The following is a 21,292-nucleotide window of genomic DNA, read 5'->3' as shown; positions in this document are numbered from 1 at the left end:
CCACAGAATCAAAGTAACAAAGTCATAGTCACAATGTCACAGTGTCACACAGTCACAGAATCAGAGTCACAGAGTCACAGAGTCAGAGTAACAGAGTCACAGGCATAGTGTCACAGTGTCACAGAATCGCAGAGTCACAGAGTCAGAATCACAGAATCAGAGAGTCACAGAGTCAGAGTCACAGTGTCACAGAGTCACAATATCACAGTGACAGTCACAGAGTCACAGACTGACAATAACAGTCACAGCATCACAGTCACAGAGTCACAGGGTCACTGTGTCACAGAGTCTCAGTGTCATAGTCAAAGAGTCTCAGTCACAGTCACAGTGTTTTACAAAGTCACAGACTCACAGATTAAGAGTCAAAGAGTCACATTTACAGTCACTTAGTCACAGAGTCGCAGTAACAGATTCACAAGGACACAGAGTCACAGAGTCACAGTCACTGTGTCACAGTGTCACAGTGTCACAGTGACAGTCTTGTTCACAGTCACAGAGTCACAGGGTCACTGTGTCACAGAGTGACAGTCACAGAATCACAGAGTCACAGGGTCACTGTGTCCCAGAGTGACAGTCACAGAATCACAGAGTCACAGAGTCAGAGTAACAGAGTCACAGTGTCACTGAGTGACAGAGTCTCAGTCAGTGAGTCACAGATTCTCAGTCAGAGAGTCTCAGTCACGGTCACAGTGTCACAAAATCAGAGTCACAGTCACAGAGTAACAGAGTCAGACTAACAGAGTCACAGTTACAGTGTCAGAGAGTCACGGAGTCACAGCGTCACAGTCACAGAGTAACAGAGTCAGAGTAACAGAGTCACAGTCAGAGTGTCAAAGTGTCAGAGATTCACAATGTGTCACAGTGTCATAGAGACACAGTGTCAGAGTCAAAGAGTCTCAGTCACAGTCACAGTGTCACATAGTCACAGAGTCACAGAATCAGAGTCACAGAGTCAGAGTCACTCAGCCATAATCTCAGAGTAACAGAGTCACAGAGTCACAGTCACATAATCACATAATCACAGAGTCACAGAGTCACAGGGTCAGAGTAACAGAGTCATAGCCACAGTGTCACGGTGTCACAGAGTCACAGTGTTAGAGTCACAGAGTCACAGTCACAGAGTCACAGAGTCACAGTTTCACAGAGTCACAGTGCCACTATGTCATAGAGTCTCAGTGTGACAGTCAAATAGTCTCAGTCAGAGTCCAGGTCAATGGAGGAGTTTGCTTTAGTCGATGAGGACTGGGTTAGGGAACAATTAAATAGTCTAGACATCCATGAATCCATGGGTCCAGATGGGATGCATCTGCGGGTGCTGAGGGAGCTGGCTGAAGTCATTGCTGGACTGCTCTCCATCATCTTTGCCAAGTCTTGGGAAACGGGAGAGGTGCCTGAGGATTGGAGGAAAGCAAATGTCACTCCAATCTTCAAAAAGGGCAAGAAGGAGGACCCGGGTAATTATAGACCGGTCAGCCTCACCTCTGTCCCTGGGAAAGTAATGGAACAGCTTGTCCTTGGTGCCATCTCAAGGCATATCAAGGATAAGAGGGTTATTAGGGGCAGTCAGCATGGCTTTACCAAGGGTAAGTCATGCTTGACCAACCTCATAGCCTTTTATGAGAATGTAACAAGGTGGATGGATGATGGCAGAGCGGTGGGTGTGGTCTACCTTGACTTCAGTAGAGCCTTTGACACAGTCTCCCACAGCATCCTCACAGCTAAGCTGAGGAGGTGTGGTCTGGACAATAGAGTAGTGAGGTGGGTTGCAAACTGGCTTAAGGAGAGAAGCCAGAGAGTGGTAGTCAATGGTGCAGAGTCTAGTTGGAGGCCAGTATCTAGTGCAGTGCCTCAGGGGTCAGTACTGGGGCCAATATTATTCAATATATTCATTAGCGATTTGGACGAGGGAATTGAGTGTACTATCAGCAAGTTTGCTGATGACACTAAGCTGGGAGGAGTGGCTGACACGCCAGAAGGCTGTGCTGCCATCCAGCGGGACCTGGACAGGCTGGAGAGTTGGGCGGGGAATAACCTGATGAAATTTAACAAGGGCAAGTGTAGAGTCCTGCACCTGGGCAGGAACAACCCCAGGTTCCAGTATAGGTTGGGAGATTACATATTAGAGAGCAGTGTAGGGGAAAGGGACCTGGGGGTCCTGGTGGACAACAGGATGACCATGAGCCAGCACTGTGCCCTTGTGGCCAGGAAGGCCAATGGCATCCTGGGGTGTATTAGAAGGGGGGTGGTTAGTAGATCGAGAGAGGTTCTCCTTCCCCTGTACTCCGCCCTGGTGAGACCACATCTGGAATATTGTGTCCAGTTCTGGGCCCCTCAGTTCCAGCAGGACAGGGAACTGCTGGAGAGGGTCCAGCGTAGGGCAACAAAGATGATTAAGGGAGTGGAGCACCTCCCTTATGAAGAAAGGCTGAGGGAGCTGGGTCTCTTTAGTTTGGAGAAGAGGAGACTAAGGGGGGACCTTATTAATGTCTATAAATATATAAAGGGTGAGTGCCATGGGGATGGAGCCAGGCTCTTCTCGGTGGCAAACAATGATAGGACAAGGGGTAATGGGATCAAGCTGGAACACAAGAGGTTCCACTTAAATTTGAGAAGAAACTTCTTCTCAGTAAGGGTGACAGACACTGGAACAGGCTGCCCAGGGAGGTTGTGGAGTCTCCTTCTCTGGAGACATTCCAACCCGCCTGGACATGTTCCTGTGTAACCTCATCTGGGTGTTCCTGCTCCAGCAGGGGGATTGGACTAGATGATCTTTTGAGGTCCCTTCCAATCCCAAACATACTGTGAAACTGTGATACCTTAAGACCCTTCCTCTTTATTAGAACTGTCTTAATTTCTCTTTAGTGCTCCAGCAATAACACCACCGATCATGGCATTACTAGGGGATTTTTTAAGTTGTTTGTGCCTTTTTGCTAATCTCTAATAATCTCCTCCTCTTATTCTGTGTGTGTCAGAAAAGATAAACTTGATGCTTGAATGACAGGCTCTTCAGGCAGCAGAATTTGATTCTGTGAAGCCAAAGCAAAATAAATCTTTTCTGGTTTCCATTTTAGCACCAAGTCTGAGGTTTGAGCTTTCCTTGGGAAAAGGAGAGTAGTCCAGAGTTCTTAGGCACATGACATGCCTTTCTGAAGAAGCTCTGTAAACACATGGCCTTTGTGCTAAGGTGTTCATGACCTTCTGTGTATCCATAGACATTTCTTTTTCTTACAGAATGCCACTAAAAGCTTCTAGTCAACTTGCATTCTTTATACTTGAACTGAATCAGCAATTTCTATTCCCCTCAAATGTATCGATCTGTTAGGCACATCTTTGTCCCTTTGCGTAGAAGCATAAATAGCAGTGTTGATTTGAAAACTTTTTTTTTCTTGCAGGAGATGCACAACTGTTACAGAAGGTGTGAGGGTAGGATTTTTTTTTGTGGTGGGCACCAGGGGAGGTATTATAATATAAAATATGTGTAATGAACTCTGGAGGACCTTTGGAAGAAAGTTGTAGGATCATTGTGTGTGTGTTTGTGTGTGTGTGTTTGTGTGTTTGTGTGTGTGTGTGTGTCGTATCCCTCAAAGTTTCAACCTCATCTTATCACTTCCGCCAGCTGCAGTTGCTGTTCTTGGTTACGTTACCTGAGGTGTGTTGCACACTCTGCATTTACCTTAACCATAGATCTTGGATGGGGAGAGGAAGACCTTAGACCTCTTTCCATATAAGTTACTGCTCTCTGTTGCAGTGTTGTCTTTCTAGCCACCTTAGACTTTTTCCTTTGCCACTGTTGCTTTCACAGATGCAAAAGCTGGTTTGGACACCAAAGGACTCACACCGCACGTGGGAAGAACAATTGAAGACAAGATCCCACCTTGAGGAGCGTGTTGCTCAGCTTGGCAGGGAAAAGGCTGAGCTGTTGGAACAGCTGAGCCCAGAAAATTCTCCAGATACCCAGCCAATACCCAGGAGAACCGTGTTCACCTTTTTGTTGAGTTCTTACATACTCGGCTTTTTCCTGGTATCCCTGCCGTTCAGGTTCTGAGAGTCTTGTGATTTGGCTGTCATCCAGGAAGCAAATAAAAGCTAGCTGGGTATCCTTGTGTGAATTCTAGATTGGTTCTGCTGGAAGAGTTCCCAGCATGGTTTGCTACCAGTTGAGCACATCAAGCGAGGCTGCAGTTCCCCAGTTCCTTCTTGATACCTTCTGCTCATCTTCTGACCCCTTGTTTCCTGGGCAGAGATAAAATGCTTCATGTTTGCAGTGCAACGTATGGAGGAGCTGCTGCATGTTTTCAGAGTAGCAAGAGCATGTAAGCCTTGCAGAAAAAAGCACTGAAGGGATTCAGGCACATGAACAAATGAACTAGTGCTTGGGAAACAAGAAATGGCTGACAGTTTCCAAGGGGCAGCCTTTTGCTTTTTCTCCTTTTCTGTAGAGGAAAAATGGAAGCACAAAGTCAAAACAGGTGCCAGCTCTCCTCTGGTTTAACTGTGAAAACACCAAGAGGACCAACATGTGAATAAGTAAATACTTGCAAAAAATATATGAAGGTAAGGGCAGAGGGGAATAAAACATTGTAGAATTCCAAAAGATCGAATACCTCTGCAAGCCCTTGCATGCTGGTTGTTTGAAGATCCTGTGAAAGCTTTAGATTGACCTATGTTCTCCCATGATACCTACGTAATTCCTGCTGTGAGCAGAGGAACTGCCAAAAGCACTCTCCAGCATCTTTTCTACCTTTTTCTCTTGAAACATTAGAAGAGAATGGCCTTTGCTTTGGTGAGGGCATCTGTTTCTGTTGCTATGTATTAACTTGTCTGATGTGAAACCTGAAGTGATTAAATGTTCTCAGGAATTCTGTCCCGTGTTATTCTGTGGAACTTGGCTAACGGGTAGAGATGTACTGCAGCTTCTCTGCAGAGAACGCTGGATGCACATACTGCATACAGAAGCTGTTCCTAATCTTTGTGTGTCATGTATCTTTTCTATTTCGAAAGTGCGAGAGTGAAAAAGTGAAGAAGCTGGTAGAGTCGAACCACCCAGTTTACCAGCGTTTAGACCACGAAATGAAAAGAAACATTGAACCGCAGAATGACTGTGAGAGGTATGGCTTTCTAGTATATTGAAGAGGTATCCATGAGCAGAAGTCAAGCTTTATTGAACTCCAATGGAAAAATAGGTTTACATAACTCTTTGTGAGCAAATAATGCAGGCCTCATGTTAGTTCTTGCAAGGCGCTTCTGTGCATGAGCCCATAGTTTTCAATAGCTGCCAAAAGAACTGCAAATGCAGGTCACTCTGTGTTCTCCTGGGGGAAAGGAAGTCCTTTATTCCTCTTGTCTTGTCAAATTGGGACCCTCCAAGTGATTTCTGGCTCAGTAATGCTGGCTTTTCTCATTAATTCCTGGTGTGTCAAGCACATTAAAGATGAAGCAAGGCCATTGTGCTGGGTTGGCCAAGATAAGGCTATTATTTCCACAGGTAGCTGGGGGCATGACACAGCCAGGACAGCTGACCCCAAAACTAGCCAAAGGGGTATTTGATCCCGTATGAGGTTACACTCAGTAAGGGGAGCTGTTGGGGCGTGGTGGCATTTCTCCTGCTGGTTGCGGGGCTGCGGGTGCTCCGGGCCACTCGGTTCTCTCTGGACCACGCAATTCGGTGCTACTGTGTCTCAAGTGCGACCTGCTGCCCAGGAAGGGGGGAGGTTTTGGCACGGGCTGTGGTTGGGAGTTCACAATTGCTGCTTAAGAGACCTGCACTCCAGGATTACCACATGGTGAGAGATTTGTGCTGTGTGTCCCTTGCTTTGTATATTCTTTCAATATTATTGTTATTGGGGTTTTGTTGTTGTTGTTTGGGTTTCTTGTGTTTTTTATAGTGGTGTGTGTTTGTTTGAGTTTTCTTCTTGCTGTTCCATTAGACATGAGTTTTGCATTTTGTGTCCCAATTCTCCTCCCCGTCCCACTGGGGCAGAGGAGGGGTGAGCGAGCAGCATGTGGCTGTAGCTGCCAGCTGGGGGGTGGGAGGCCTGGGGCTAACTACAACAGACGTGTCTGTGCGGTTTACATGAAGAGTATGTGAAAAAGGCTGGTTGTTCCTGGTTTCATTGTTTTCTTGACTAATTTCCTCTGCAGCCTGAAGAGACTTCTGAGCTGAGCTACGAAGAAACTAAAGGTGTATGAAGGGAGAGAGAAAGAGTCTCAGCTTAATTTGCAGGAAGAAATGAAGAGCAGGTGTTCTGAAATGGCCAGTGAATTTGGCAGATAAAGAGCAAAGGTGAGTCCTGGTTTGGTTGGGTTTTTAGGTGGTGGTGGTGGTTTTCAATTTGAAACCTGTTTTATTATTTCCCTCTACTACTTTTCATGTTCTGGATTTTTTTGTTTTCTTTTGTTATTTCTTGGCTGTATCCTGGAATTTATTGACTTTTCTTGATGCTCCTTCTACTGTTACACAAAACTGCAGAGTTTCTAGAGGTGTTTTTGATGTCACTCGGGCTGTGCAGTAGCGTGTAACCTTATATCTACTTCTCTGTTCATTACTCAGATTTTTTGCTAAAGCAGCCACGTTTCAGAGCTGCATATATTTTGAGAAGCGATTGCTGCAGAATGAGTGAACCGCCTTTGCGGTGGCTCATTTTTAATCCAAAAGTTAGCAGTGGTTTTGTGTTTCTGTTGGAAGGAATCCTATCAGAAATGATGTGAAAGCTGTTTTTGTTTTAAAAGAGCCTGGTTTCACTTTGATATAGTGCTGGATCAGCAGATGATAAACAGAGTCTTGATGGCCAACCCCTTTACTGTTTTTCACAGAACTGACTTCTTTTAGACCCCTCTGAGTTGTTTTTTCCTTTTTTTTTTTTCTTTCTTTTTTGCTGTCTACAGGTTGCAGAACTTTCCCAGCAGTTGGAGGCACAGTCTGAAAAATGCAAGGAGCAGGAAGCTGAAAATAAAGATTTGCAAGAAGAGGTGTCCACCATGCATGAGAACCGCCAGAAACTGGAGAAAAGCAAATGGCAGCTGATAGAAGAGGTGGCTAACCTGAAACATCGTTTGGAGACTAGCATGGTGGATCGCAACCTTATAGAACAATATGAAAAAGAAGTCGAAGAACAAGCAGAACAAGATATAAGACAAAAACTACAAGAAGTCAATCTATTTTTGCAGGTAAGTGAATTTCTTGTGTGTGCCTGTAGTCTCAATTATATCCTTCTCTTGTGGTGATAATTTTGTAGTATGTTATTTTTGGTTCCTGATTCTGTGTGTTAGTGCTGTACTTCTACTGTCCTTCAGCAAAGACAGGAAATACGGCTGGGCAATGGTGCTTTCACGTGTGAGTAACGTGCCTGCAGGGCGCTGAATGCAAAGCTTGCCCAGGGTGGCTTTCTGTTTTGCAGTTCTTGGGCGGTATCACTGTCTGGCCTTGTTCTTACTGTTCATCCTTGAACTCAATATTGACACTTAGAGTTGTCATGGCCAGACATACAGGTCCTACTTTGTCATTGTCCAGGGGAAAGCGCTCAGAAAAGAAGTCACTGAAGTTGTACAGGGGGTGGAGGTGAGGGACTTATTTTAGACCCCTCTGAGTTCTTTTTTTTTCTTTTTTTGTTTTTTCTTTTTTTGCTGTCTATAGGTTGGTGAACTTTCCCAGCAGTTGGAGGTAGAATCTAAAAAATGCATGCAGCCGGGAGCACAAAATCAGGATTTGCAAGACGGCATGGTAGCTGATCTCAGAGGGGCCACGGAGCAGCATCACAGGCCCTCAGCAAGAAAAGCAGAACAGGTCTGGTGACAGTGAGCAGGGCGGCCATGACCGCAGGTCACCAGGCCAGGCCATAGGGACGGGTACGTCTACAATTCAACCAGACGTCACGTCCATGGGTGAGGGTCAGGGCTGAGAGCAGTGAGGCTGGCACAGGCCTGGCTGCAGCTTCAGGCCTCGCCAGCTTCTTCTAGGCCTGGCAGATGAATTCCTTCTCAGGAAGAGAGGGAAGTAACACCGCCATAACTCGGAACAACGGTATGAAGTTGGCTTTGCCCAAGATCAGCCCTTGATCCCCATCTTAGGCATGAATTGAGCAGGAGGCAGTTCAGCTTTGGCTTTTCTGAATGGTGTCCTGCTTTGCAGGGCACAATGTGGTAGAGGTGATGCAGAAAAAAAAAAAAATCTGTAACATTTGCCACCAGTAGCTGTCTCTGCCCAACTTTACTTAGTCACCTTGACTCAAAAGCAGAGTTTCCAGAAGTGTTTTTGAGGTTGCTTTGACTGTTCAATAGTGTGTAACCTTTTCACAGAATCACAGAATGTTGGGATAGGAAGGGACTCAAAAGATCATCTAGTCCAATCCCCCTGCTGGAGCAGGAACACCTAGAGGTTAGGGTTACACAGGAAGGCGTCCAGACAGGTTTTGAATGTCTCCAGAGAAGGAGACCCCACAACCTCCCTGGGCAGCCTGTTCCAGTGTTCTGTCACCCTCAATGTGAAGAAGTTTCTTCTCAAATTTAAATGGAACTTCCTGTGTTCCAGTTTATATCTATTGCCCCTTGTCTTATCATTGGTTGTCACTGAGAAGAGCCTGGCTCCATCCTCGTGACACTCACCCTTTACATATTTATAAAATGAATGAGGTCACCCCTCAGTCTCCTCCAAGCTAAAGAGACCCAGCTCCCTCAGCCTTTCCTCATAAGGGAGATGCTCCACTCCCTTAATCCCTGCTTCTCCACTCATTCCTCAGGTTCCTTGCTAAAGCAGCTGTGTTTCAGAGCTCCTTTCATTTGTAGAAGGTATTACTGTAGAAGAAGTCAACTGCTTTTCCCTATTTTCACAGCTGAAGACACCATAACCAATCAGATGCTGGCAAAGTCCCAACTCCAGAAAACAAGGAGCAGTTCTACTGAGATACGTACAAGTAGGACTGATAAATAAACCAGGACATGAATTGCATTGGAGATTTTGTCCATAAACAGCCTCACACATAACTATGGCGGCCGCCCCTCGGCTACTTAACGGCGCCGCTAACGGCCACCACGCTCTCGAGGCGGCGCACGCGGGGAGCCGGCCGCGCGGCGGGCAGAGCCAGCCGTTCCTCCCGTCACCGCCCAACCGCGCCTGCGCCGTCGCGTGGGGGGCGGTGGCCGTTAGCGCTGTTGCCGTTAGCGGGGCAGCGAGACGCTGTTCTCTGGACACCCGCCCCTCGCAGTTCGCCGCGCAGCAGTGGTAGCGGGCGGAGGCCGCTTGCGGGAGCTCCACTCTCCCCTGTCCCAGTCCCCGACTCTGCCGGCCGATTGCCTGCCGCCGTTGCTCGCCTGAGGCGGGACCGTGCCCGCGCCCCCGCTGCGCGATGAAGAGGATCTTTGGCTTCGCGTGGAGGAAGAAGGGGCAGCCGCCGTCCGGCGGCGCCTCCCTGCCCTGCCCCGCCGGTGCCTACGACATCCAGTACAAGGAGTTGAGCAAGCTGCACCGCGCGGCTGCCAGCGGAGACCTGGCCAAGCTGCGGCGGCGGCTGAAGAAATTCAGCATCGACGGGCGGGACGAGGAGGCGAGGTAAGGGGGGAGCAGCGCCGCAGGGCGGGGGCGGCAGCGGCGGGAGCCTCGAGGTGCAGCCGCAGCCCCCGGCAGCGACGCGGCGCTGGGGACAAACGGCCGCGTCGCTGCGAGGGGCGGGAGGGCTGGTTCTGTCACCGAGCTCGGCCCTTGTGCTGCCAGAAACACTTCTATTCGACCTAGCATCCCACTGTCGCCTTTTGTCCCGGTCTCGTTTCCCGGAGTCGTATTTCCCTGCGCAGGGGTGGAGGGGAGCTGGCAGCAGGAAGACGGGGTGCACAAGGGACATCACAGCCGTTCTCCAGCCACACTCAAAAGTCAAACTGCAATGGCATGCATCTCCGTGTATCTCTAAGGGCTCGGCGTGCAAGTTTAGCAGTTGAGCCAAAAAAGCTGCCATTCTCTTACCAGGGAGTAACTTGTGGAGAGGTAGGCGCTGCAGTTAGGAAAGAGTTCTAGTGCAAAATGACTGTGTTTTATCTTGGTTCTCCATGCGCAGTTGCCTGATACGTCTTTTATGACTGTGATGTGTCAGCCAAAGCAATAGTCTGATTTTGGGTGGCAGGTACTTAGTTGTTTGTTCTGAGGCTTTCGCACAGCTAATTGGTGCCTTGGCTTGGAAGATCTGGGCAGCAACTTGCAGGAGAAACTGCTTTTTCTGGCGGGTGTTACTCTGTGGGTTTTTGAGTCAAGCATAGCAAGTGCTTGCAATTATATTTTAAGGAGAAGCCCTGGGCTGCAGCATAGCTCTTAGTGATCCATCATAAGCATAAGGGAATCAGCTGAAGTTTTGGGTCATGTATGTGTCAATACTCTAATGCCTTTTTTTTGAAAAGTCTTGGAGTCAAAACCTTTATGACATTCTGAAAACATGCTGATTTTATCAGAGTAGCTCAGCATCTATCGCAAAGACTGGACTTTTGCCAGCCAGCTAGCATACTGCCCTGAAAGCCCTTAAATGGGATGAGTTCAACAAGGTCAAATGCCAGGTCCTGCGCTTTGGCCACAACAACCCCCTGCAGTGCTAGAGAGTGACTGCTGGGCGCAGAGTGGCTGGAGAGCAGCCAGGCAGAAAGGGACCTGGGGGGACTAATTGACAGGAAGCTCAACATGAGCCAACAGTGTGCCCAGGTGGCCAAGAAGGCCAATGGGATCCTGTCCTGTATCAAAAATAGCGTGGTCAGCAGGACAAGGGCAGTGATCCTTCCCCTGTACTCTGCATTGGTGAGGCCACACCTGGAGTATTGTGTTCAGCTCTGGGCCCCTCACTTCAGGAAAGACATTGAAGTGCTGGAGCGGGTCCAGAGAAGAGCAACAAGACTGGTGAAGGGACTTGAGCATAAGACCTATGGGGAGAGGCTGAGGGAGCTGGGCTTGTTTAGTCTGGGCAAGAGGAGGCTCAGAGCTGAGCTCAGCACTCTCTAGAACTACCTGAAGGGCAGTTCTAGCCAGGTGGGGATTGGGCTCTTCTCCCAGGCATCAGCAATAGGACAAGGGGACATGGGCTTCAACTCTGCCAGGGGAAATTGAGGCTGGAGATTAGAAAGAAATTCTTTAGGGAGAGAGTGGTCAGGCCTTGGAATGGCCTGCCCAGGGAGGTGGTGGACTCACCATCCCTGGAGGTTTTTAAACTGAGATTGGACATGGCACTTAGTGCCATGATCTAGTAAATGGACTGAAGTTGGACCAAGGGTTGGACTTGATGATCTGTGAGGTCTTTTCCAACCCAGTCGATTCTGTGATTCTGTGATTAAATACACCTATATTTGTAGGAGAAGCAAGAAAGAGCATGGTAAGCATACACTTCAGTAATGTGTGGTGTGTGCCTTTGTGTTGCCAGTTAGGATTTGTTTATGCAGTTGGCGATGAGGGATGCAGTTTAAGGTGGTCTGAGTGCTTTTTGTGCACACTCCAGCTTCCTGAGTCAAGGTGCCCAATGACATTTGTGGAAATAGCTGCTGAATGTTTATCTTTTTTTCTTACTACCCCTTCTCTTTGACTGTGGCTGATTCAGTCAGTCATCAGGTCTTAGCAGACCCTGTTAGGAAATTTGGCCGGTTTTAGATTTTAAGTTCATCTTGTCTAGAAAGCTTTGTTTCCTCTGGAAAGGTTTCCTTCTGTGTGTCATAGTACTATCAGTGTTATAACTAAGCAAATAAAGTAACACACTGTAAAAAGAAAAAAAAACCAAACAAACACAAGAGAAAGTAGTGTACATACATAGAGCACTGTGATGACTTTGGCATGACAGTGCCCAGTGCTGAAAAGCTCACCTGAGAGGAATTCAGTGGACAGTCTGCCTGGTTGCTGCAACCCCTGTACACTATACCAGCCATGAGGGTTGCAGGCCCAGCTGTGCCCTCTTAAGTGCTTGTGGCTGTGATATGTGTTGTGAGTGACCATCACATGCAGTTGTGTTTCAGAGCTTCACTGTGTCCTCCAGGGACCGGTAGAGTTGACATAGTTGGAAAGTGATGTAAAGAACAAGAAACGTGACTAGTAATGGCTAAGGTGTGCATTGTTCATATGAGTATCTCTGTTCAGCTCCTCAGGATTTCCAAAAACAAAATCTTGTACCAGGGACATGGCAAGTATCAGACCTACAGGCTCCTTGCATAAAGAAGGTCCTGTAGCCCACAGGACCTCCCAAAAACTGCACCTGGAACAGTATCAGTTAGGAGTGGGCAGTTTTTCAGAGGTGGTCTCCTTCTCTGTTGGGACAGGTGTCCTGCAGAGCAGCAGGAGCTTTACCTTCTGCACAGAGTGAAGCTTGTGCTGCTTTCTGCCTGTGATTTAGAGGGAAACACATGCAAGGACCTTCTGGGTGATTGTGTCTTTGGGTACAACTAGGCTGATTAATTGACATCAGACCTAAAATGTTCTGTGGCTTGAAGGAGCTCTTTTCTTTCTGACAAGACTTTAACTTGAAGAAAAAAGTTTCATTTTCTTATGCTGGTCATGTACTGTTGAAATACAATATTCCTTCCTTGAAGAGGACTTCCTCTGTAGTAGGCTTTTTATGACTATGATAGTTTAACATGTCGGGATGGTCAAATATTACTTTCCTGTAGTCAGGATTACAGAGTCTTGCTCTCTGGTTTGCTACATGTTATCAGAGGCACTTAGGTGCATGTGCATCCTTGTGTTTGGTGCAGTAGTAAACATGCTAGGAAAAAAAAAAGAAAGCAGCATAAATTCTCAAAGCGCAGGGAAATACTAATATTCTTGCTGTAAAACCCACCTTCTACATTTCTGATACGCTTCCGGGATGTGAATAATCACGGAAGAACTTAAGAGTTTTACTTGCCATAGCCCTCAGATGCTCAGGCTTTGGTCTCTGTTGTTGTGCCTTGTGTGTTGTCCTGCTGGATGCAGCGACCAACGCCTGGGCCCAGGCATCTGTTTGTGCAGGGTCAGTTTTACAGTGAAGGAAATGTCACCTTACAAAGTGGACTCTCTGGAAGGTTTTTGCTAGCCACCTCAGGCATATGGTGTGCAGCGGCTGCTACTTGTAATCTTTAGCTGTTACAAAATCTTTTCTTAAGCTTACTTTTTACAAAGTGAAGCTCGTGGTCATATCAATTTATCCCAGCCTGAAATATTTCTTTAGTTGTCTGCCTGTGCTAATTTAATATATTTAATTTTTAGGACACCTCTGCATCTCGCCTGCGCAAATGGCCATGTGGATGTTGTTACACATTTGGTAGAAAGCAAGTGTAAGCTAAATCTTCTTGACAGTGATAACAGATCAGCCCTGATGAAGGTATGTGGAATATGTTATGTGCTTGTAAGTGGGGCTTATTGATTATGCACTAAATGATGTATCTGGCAGGACTCTTTACACAGCCCTATGTAGAAACATGCATATTGTGGTGGATTGGCATGGAATAGGCATATGTTACTGTTAGGGAATAGGCTGCATGAGCTAATCTTAGAAGGTGCTCTTATTTTCCAGCGTTGGCAAGCTGGGGGAATGGTAACAGAGTGAAATGTAAATTCTGGAAGTTTTTCCTTTGTGTGTTGTTCCCAGGCAGTACAGTGCCAGCAAGAAAAATGTGTGGCTATTCTACTAGAACATGGTGCTGAACCAAACCTGCCAGATGCTGATGGCAACACTGCCCTGCATCTGTCTGTCATCTCTCCTAATACAACTGTGGCAGAGCTGCTACTTGATTATGATGCCGATATTGAGGCCCGGAATAAGGTAAATTTTTGTATTTGTTAAGGAAATTCTTTCAAGAAATTGCATTAACATTAATATTTCTCTTCAAGGTTGTGTGGTTTTTTTTTTTTTTTTTATTTTGAACTTTATTTATTTATCTGTCCTTTCAGGAGGGATTTACTCCACTTGCTCTTGCTATCTCTGAACACCAGGAAGAGATAGTAGAATTTCTCCTTGGGCACGGAGCTAACGTGCATGCTCGAGATCAGCGTGAAAGGTGAGGGGTTAGTCAGAACACTACATGAGTCTCCCTAGTACTCTCTAAGCTGGATTGATGAGAGGCATGAGAATGAGCTCTTAAAGAAAAAAATCGGGGACCCACACGGAAAGAGCTATTTCTGTGTGACTTTTGGAAGCAGGTCTGCACTTGACTGCTGTCATACCTCAGTGGATGCTTTCTGCATTGAGTTTGCAAGAAGGCATTGGCTGTGATGGCCCTTCTGGCAGGAAACATGCCATTAGCTCAGCAGCGTTGCCTCAATTTGAAAAAAACATCTCCTGTGCAGCAGCATAAGTGTTGTCTGTGTAAAAAGTTATGAAACTTGTTTATGAAGTTATATTGATAGAGGAAACTAACATTTTAAGGGTTAACCAACCACATAAGAAGGGCTTACTAAAGAACCACCACTTTAAGCCACATAATGAATATCTAGTTTAGAGCTGTATGTAACCAGTTGTGTTAAGAAAAAAACAGAACCTCATCGAATGCCAAGATAAGTTTTACAGCACCAGCTGTAACCTTGAGGAGACAAGATAGCCAAGATTTACAGCAAAAAGGGAGTGCCAGTCTGATTTCGGTCGACTTGGCAGCTTGGGTTCCAGCCAATTCACCATAATGAGCCAATGCTGAAAAGTTCACTGTGACAAAGCTGAGGGAGCCTTCATCCAAAGGCCCCCAAAGACCCCTCCTCAAAATCACCAAGTGACACTGCACAGGTGCAAGAGGGGAGGGTCAAGGAGGAGACTATGGAAATGGTTCTCTGAGACTGATTTTAGAAGAGGCAGGGAAAGGTTACGAATATGTATAGGCATTCCTGGGGTTATTATGAATATGTAATACCTTACTGTATTTAAGCACACTTCTTATTGTTTAAAGGTATGCGTGTTGGGTGGAGCGAATCCCCCACGCACCCAGCGCTATTTTGCTTATGCTCTAATGAACATATCAATGTGTTTAAGGAATACAATTAAGGAATTGGATTAAACGTTGTTTATACATAGAAAAATCGTAAGTTATTTATTTCATGAGCAACTAAAGTAACACACTCTAAAAAATAAAAAACACCCAACCAAACAAACAAAAAAACCCAACCGAAAAAAAAACACAAGAGAAAGTAGTGTACATACATAGAGCACTGTGATGACTTTGGCATGACAGTGCCCAGTGCTGAAAAGCTCACCTGAGAGGAATTCAGTGGACAGTCTGCCTGGTTGCTGCAACCCCTGTACACTATACCAGCCATGAGGGTTGCAGGCCCAGCTGTGCCCTCTTAAGTGCTTGTGGCTGTGATATGTGTTGTGAGTGACCATCACATGCAGTTGTGTTTCAGAGCTTCACTGTGTCCTCCAGGGACCGGAAGAGTTGACATAGTTGGAAAGAGATGTAAAGAATAAGAAATGTGACTAGTAATGGCTAAGGCGTGCATTGTTCATATGAGTATCTCTGTTCTGCTCAGGATTTCCAAAACCAAAATCTTGTACCAGGGACATGGCAAGTATCAGACCTACAGGCTCCTTGCATAAAGTAGGTAGGTCCTGTAGCCCACAGGACCTCCCAAAAACTGCACCTGGAACAGTATCAGTTAGGAGCGGGCAGCTTTTCAGAGGTGGTCTAGCAAAGCCTTCAGCCTTACTGAACGAGATGGGCAAAACTTAGCAGGGAGTTGGAAGCACTATAGGCATGATGCCAGCTAGTCATGAATCCTGGGTCGAAGCTAATCGCTAAGAGAGATTTACCTTGTCCGCTGCCTGTCAGAGTGAACTCTAGAGCTTTTCATTGCTTAGCTTGTAGCTGCTGGGTCATGGGCTCAAGTGCTGTTGGAAATGCATGACACCAGCCTGCTGTTTCCCTGTTGTATCCCATTGGGGCGGTTTTGCAGCTGCTCAGGCATCAGCAGTTCTCTTTTACCCCATGGCTGATCAGCATAGGATTGCAGCAGCAGGAGAAGCAGAGTCTGGGCAGGGTCCCCACGGCTGGGTGGCAGAGCAGCTTTGGTGTTACTGGAGGTTTCTTGCAGGTACGTGAAACTGTGATATTCCCTGCCAGCCTGTTCCCTAAAGTGGATCTTCTGTGGAGCTCAGCAGGCCTTGCTGCAAGCAGAGCCATCTCCTTTCCTGTTGGCAGGCTGAGAGGCTTGGTTGAGGAGGGCAGCAACCAGTTGCAGGTTTCCTGAAGGCTTTTCGGTTTGCAGAGCTGATAGTGACTTCTTGAGGTTTGTCATGTTTCATAGTGCTTGCTAGTAGCAGCTTTTCGGTGATGGTGGAATCCTTCATAGCCAGTTATGGTCAGCGCTCCCAGATAATCTTAGTCAGTCATTTCTTCAGATATGGAGGATCCTGTATACTTACATGGGAATTTCTCAAAAAGTGGTGGTAGTCACCATTGAGGGACTCCTCCGTTGATGGTTCTGTCTCTTCCCCATCTGTAGCAAGATATTGCAAGTTCTGTGTTCTGCGTGTTTTTCTTGTCCTCGTCCTTGTTGCCATGGAGGAGGCGCATCAGCTGCACTGTAACGAGAAGTATCTGCATTACAAATTACTGTGTTTCTGCATCACATACCACTGCATTTGTTTACCTCTCCCTTTTCATTCCCACCTAGCCAGTGGGAGAGAGCTGCTGTCCTCTTGCTTCTCAGCAAGGTACCAAAGCAATTGCAATGTTAGTTGGGCATTTCTAAATACAGACAAGGACCTACCCACAGTGTTGCAGTTCAAAACTGGTGCTGCCATCCCCCTCAGTTCTAGAGGAACTGCAGGATTGTTATTGCATCACCTTCAAGGGAGAAAGGTCCTGTGTGTTTTGTGGATTGTCTCCTTCTCTGTTGGGACAGGTGTCCTGCAGAGCAGCAGGAGCTTTACCTTCTGCACAGAGTGAAGCTTGTGCTGCTTTCTGCCTGTGATTTAGAGGGAAACACATGCAAGGACCTTCTGGGTGATTGTGTCTTTGGGTACAACTAGGCTGATTAATTGACATCAGACCTAAAATGTTCTGTGGCTTGAAGGAGCTCTTTTCTTTCTGACAAGACTTTAACTTGAAGAAAAAAGTTTCATTTTCTTATGCTGGTCATGTACTGTTGAAATACAATATTCCTTCCTTGAAGAGGACTTCCTCTGTAGTAGGCTTTTTATGACTATGATAGTTTAACATGTCGGGATGGTCAAATATTACTTTCCTGTAGTCAGGATTACAGAGTCTTGCTCTCTGGTTTGCTACATGTTATCAGAGGCACTTAGGTGCATGTGCATCCTTGTGTTTGGTGCAGTAGTAAACATGCTAGGAAAAAAAAAAGAAAGCAGCATAAATTCTCAAAGCGCAGGGAAATACTAATATTCTTGCTGTAAAACCCACCTTCTACATTTCTGATACGCTTCCGGGATGTGAATAATCACGGAAGAACTTAAGAGTTTTACTTGCCATAGCCCTCAGATGCTCAGGCTTTGGTCTCTGTTGTTGTGCCTTGTGTGTTGTCCTGCTGGATGCAGCGACCAACGCCTGGGCCCAGGCATCTGTTTGTGCAGGGTCAGTTTTACAGTGAAGGAAATGTCACCTTACAAAGTGGACTCTCTGGAAGGTTTTTGCTAGCCACCTCAGGCATATGGTGTGCAGCGGCTGCTACTTGTAATCTTTAGCTGTTACAAAATCTTTTCTTAAGCTTACTTTTTACAAAGTGAAGCTCGTGGTCATATCAATTTATCCCAGCCTGAAATATTTCTTTAGTTGTCTGCCTGTGCTAATTTAATATATTTAATTTTTAGGACACCTCTGCATCTCGCCTGCGCAAATGGCCATGTGGATGTTGTTACACATTTGGTAGAAAGCAAGTGTAAGCTAAATCTTCTTGACAGTGATAACAGATCAGCCCTGATGAAGGTATGTGGAATATGTTATGTGCTTGTAAGTGGGGCTTATTGATTATGCACTAAATGATGTATCTGGCAGGACTCTTTACACAGCCCTATGTAGAAACATGCATATTGTGGTGGATTGGCATGGAATAGGCATATGTTACTGTTAGGGAATAGGCTGCATGAGCTAATCTTAGAAGGTGCTCTTATTTTCCAGCGTTGGCAAGCTGGGGGAATGGTAACAGAGTGAAATGTAAATTCTGGAAGTTTTTCCTTTGTGTGTTGTTCCCAGGCAGTACAGTGCCAGCAAGAAAAATGTGTGGCTATTCTACTAGAACATGGTGCTGAACCAAACCTGCCAGATGCTGATGGCAACACTGCCCTGCATCTGTCTGTCATCTCTCCTAATACAACTGTGGCAGAGCTGCTACTTGATTATGATGCCGATATTGAGGCCCGGAATAAGGTAAATTTTTGTATTTGTTAAGGAAATTCTTTCAAGAAATTGCATTAACATTAATATTTCTCTTCAAGGTTGTGTGGTTTTTTTTTTTTTTTTTTATTTTGAACTTTATTTATTTATCTGTCCTTTCAGGAGGGATTTACTCCACTTGCTCTTGCTATCTCTGAACACCAGGAAGAGATAGTAGAATTTCTCCTTGGGCACGGAGCTAACGTGCATGCTCGAGATCAGCGTGAAAGGTGAGGGGTTAGTCAGAACACTACATGAGTCTCCCTAGTACTCTCTAAGCTGGATTGATGAGAGGCATGAGAATGAGCTCTTAAAGAAAAAAATCGGGGACCCACACGGAAAGAGCTATTTCTGTGTGACTTTTGGAAGCAGGTCTGCACTTGACTGCTGTCATACCTCAGTGGATGCTTTCTGCATTGAGTTTGCAAGAAGGCATTGGCTGTGATGGCCCTTCTGGCAGGAAACGTGCCATTAGCTCAGCAGCGTTGCCTCAATTTGAAAAAAACATCTCCTGTGCAGCAGCACAGTGTTGTCTATGTGGAAGCTCTGTGTGAAGATTGAACTTCTGTTTTGACTTCCTCTCCCGTTTTGCTGTTGTTTTTAATACTTAATGAAAAACACTTTTTCTTTTGTTCATTTTGAAGTAATTGGACAATACTGTTTTTTGAGAGCAAATAGGAATAAAAATAATTACAGTGTCTGTGTGAAAGGATCTGTTTTTTTATCATATTTTGGATGTTTCAGAACACCACTTATGATTGCTGCTTCTGATGGGGAGCTTAATTTGGTCAAGGTGCTTCTTCGGTATGGTGCTGATGTTTCCCATACAGACCCTCATGAATGGACAGCTGAAGATTATGCTGTTATTCATGGATATTCTAGGTAATTTTTTAACTTTTTCTAATGATAAAGTTGTCAGTTATCAGCGTGGCTTTGGAACATCTTTGGTAACAGCTCAAAGGTTTAATGGTGTGTTGAGACCCGTCTAGATGCTGTGCTCAGTGGCATCTTCCAATACGTATCGTTCCTGTGTCTAGTGTTAATTTGGAAGTTGAGGAAAATTTCCGCCCAGAATTCTCTCTTAGATTTCAAGTTTTGTTGCAAAGCTCCCATTTGACCAATAAAAGCTCTAAAAAGTGTCTGTATCTTACTGTTATCCAGTGGTGGAACTTGGCAAACTGAAATGCATGTAAACCCTCTCTCCAGACCAGCACTACTCTCCAGACCACTTCCATTACAATGCCCACGAACTACCAGCCTTTTATTTTAGAGGAGGTCTAACTGATAGCCCTTTTGTTAAAATGTTAAGCAGTTTTAATCCTGTCTGCATAGCTTTGTTCATGTGGGTGTTCCTTCTCTAAGGTGGTTATGTGTGCTCAAAAACCAGGCTGAAAAAATGTACCAAGCAGGAGTTAATAACTTTGTTGGGATGAATATCCGTCTCTAGAATTAATATGACTGTAAGAAATATTGAAGTATGTAATAGTCATGCCATAAGTTCTGTGTGTATTACCCTGAGCAAATACATACAAGTATATTAATTCATATGGCTATGAATGTGCACAGGATGGATAATAAATGGCTGCTAACTATTCTGTTAGATGGTATAAGCAAGTATATGGTTATTTTTGCCAATATATTTCCTTTCTTTCTCTCTACAGTCTTAGTGAACTACTGGCACAACACGCAGACTCAGAAAACACAGCAGAAGCTTCTGCAGGTGCTGCACCAGGCCTCCCAGTACTTAGCATTCCTCCCTGGGCAGGAACTGCTGGCATTATGTTGGGTGCACCTGCTGTGGACAGAGGTAGGATCCTTAATCATGGAGGAGCTCAGGAGGAAAATCACTATGGCCTTTTCTTTAGGTGTTTTGTATGTTAACACTTGTTGTGTTCACCATTGACTTCAGTGGAGGTGTCAGAGAGAGTAGGACAAGAAGTTTTGTGAATGCACTTACTTGTTGCTAGTTGGAGATGCTTCTCGTCAGACTGTGAATGGGATTTTTGTGTTACGTGTTCACTTACAGCTTGTTCCCTTCCGCCTGTCAGATTGCCCATCTCTAGATTGTTTTTCTAGAGAAAGAGAGAAGTGGGACAGGGAAGAAACTAGGCGGGAGTGGTTTTGTTTTTCAGATGTGTACTTTTACCTGTAGATGGCCATTCAGATTGTGAAAATCCAATCGTAAAAGCAGTAGGTTCATCCTGAGTAGTTCTTCATCTTTCTGTAGTTAGGAAGTAACAGATGAGTTAACAGGAAGATATGGCCTGTTGATTTCCACGGAGTTTGTGTGTCTTTGTGTTGACTTTGTTAACAACAACAATGCACTGTGTATACTGTATCTTCTTGGACATCGTTTGATTTACAATGAAAATAATGGGTTTCTTTCACTTGCAGTAATTTTATGAAATAAACTTAAAAAAATCTGTATTACCTCATGATCCAGAAAAAAATCAGCTAAATTGACCTGTGATAAAAAATAATTAACTCTTTCAGTGAGTTTTTAAAATCCAGTCTATGCTTATGAGCATAACTGTAGAGGAATCTTAGAAAATTAATATTTTCATGTAAACAAAATTGTTTGTCTTGAACTTTATAACTCAGGCCCTACAGTGGGAGGTTTTATTCTTTCTGGTTTTTTAAGGGTGTTATATCAGAACTATGTGGCAAATGGGGATATTTTTCCTCATTGACTTTTCCAAGATATGAGAATATGGGAATTTAATTTAGAGCAGTTGCTTTGATCTAGTTGGAGATTTGTGAAGTTTCTTCATAGACTGAAGGAAGATTTTCATTGTGCGGTGCTTTTTTTGTGGGTGGTGGTGGTGTTGGTGTTGTTTTAAGAGCTTGGTACAGGTAGTTTAATCAGCAAAATATTGCTTTCAGCCAAACAGCACTCTCTGTTACTGCTTCCTGTGAATGTAGATAATTGCTGTGATACCACATTGTAGTGGCTGATAGGCCTGAGTTATTATTTTAAAATATGACTTGA

General features: G+C 45.3%; 1 protein-coding gene across 1 annotated transcript in view; it reads left to right on the top strand.

The window, feature by feature from the left end:
- Positions 1-9,249: 9,249 nt before the first annotated feature.
- The window catches only part of LOC309451982 (uncharacterized protein), a 49,265-nt gene continuing 37,222 nt past the window's right edge, over positions 9,250-21,292 (top strand). The window contains 6 exon segments of the mRNA XM_082076666.1: positions 9,250-9,544; positions 17,742-17,856; positions 18,124-18,297; positions 18,427-18,533; positions 19,048-19,185; positions 19,965-20,110. Coding sequence (XP_081932792.1) covers positions 9,342-9,544; positions 17,742-17,856; positions 18,124-18,297; positions 18,427-18,533; positions 19,048-19,185; positions 19,965-20,110 — 883 coding nt within the window. The 5' untranslated portion in view covers positions 9,250-9,341.

Source organism: Streptopelia decaocto (genome assembly GCF_964273445.1).
Source record: "Streptopelia decaocto genome assembly, contig: HAP1_SCAFFOLD_397, whole genome shotgun sequence".
Lineage (NCBI taxonomy): Eukaryota > Metazoa > Chordata > Aves > Columbiformes > Columbidae > Streptopelia > Streptopelia decaocto.
Note: the sequence above shows the minus strand (reverse complement) of the source record. Positions and strands in the feature narration are given on the sequence as shown.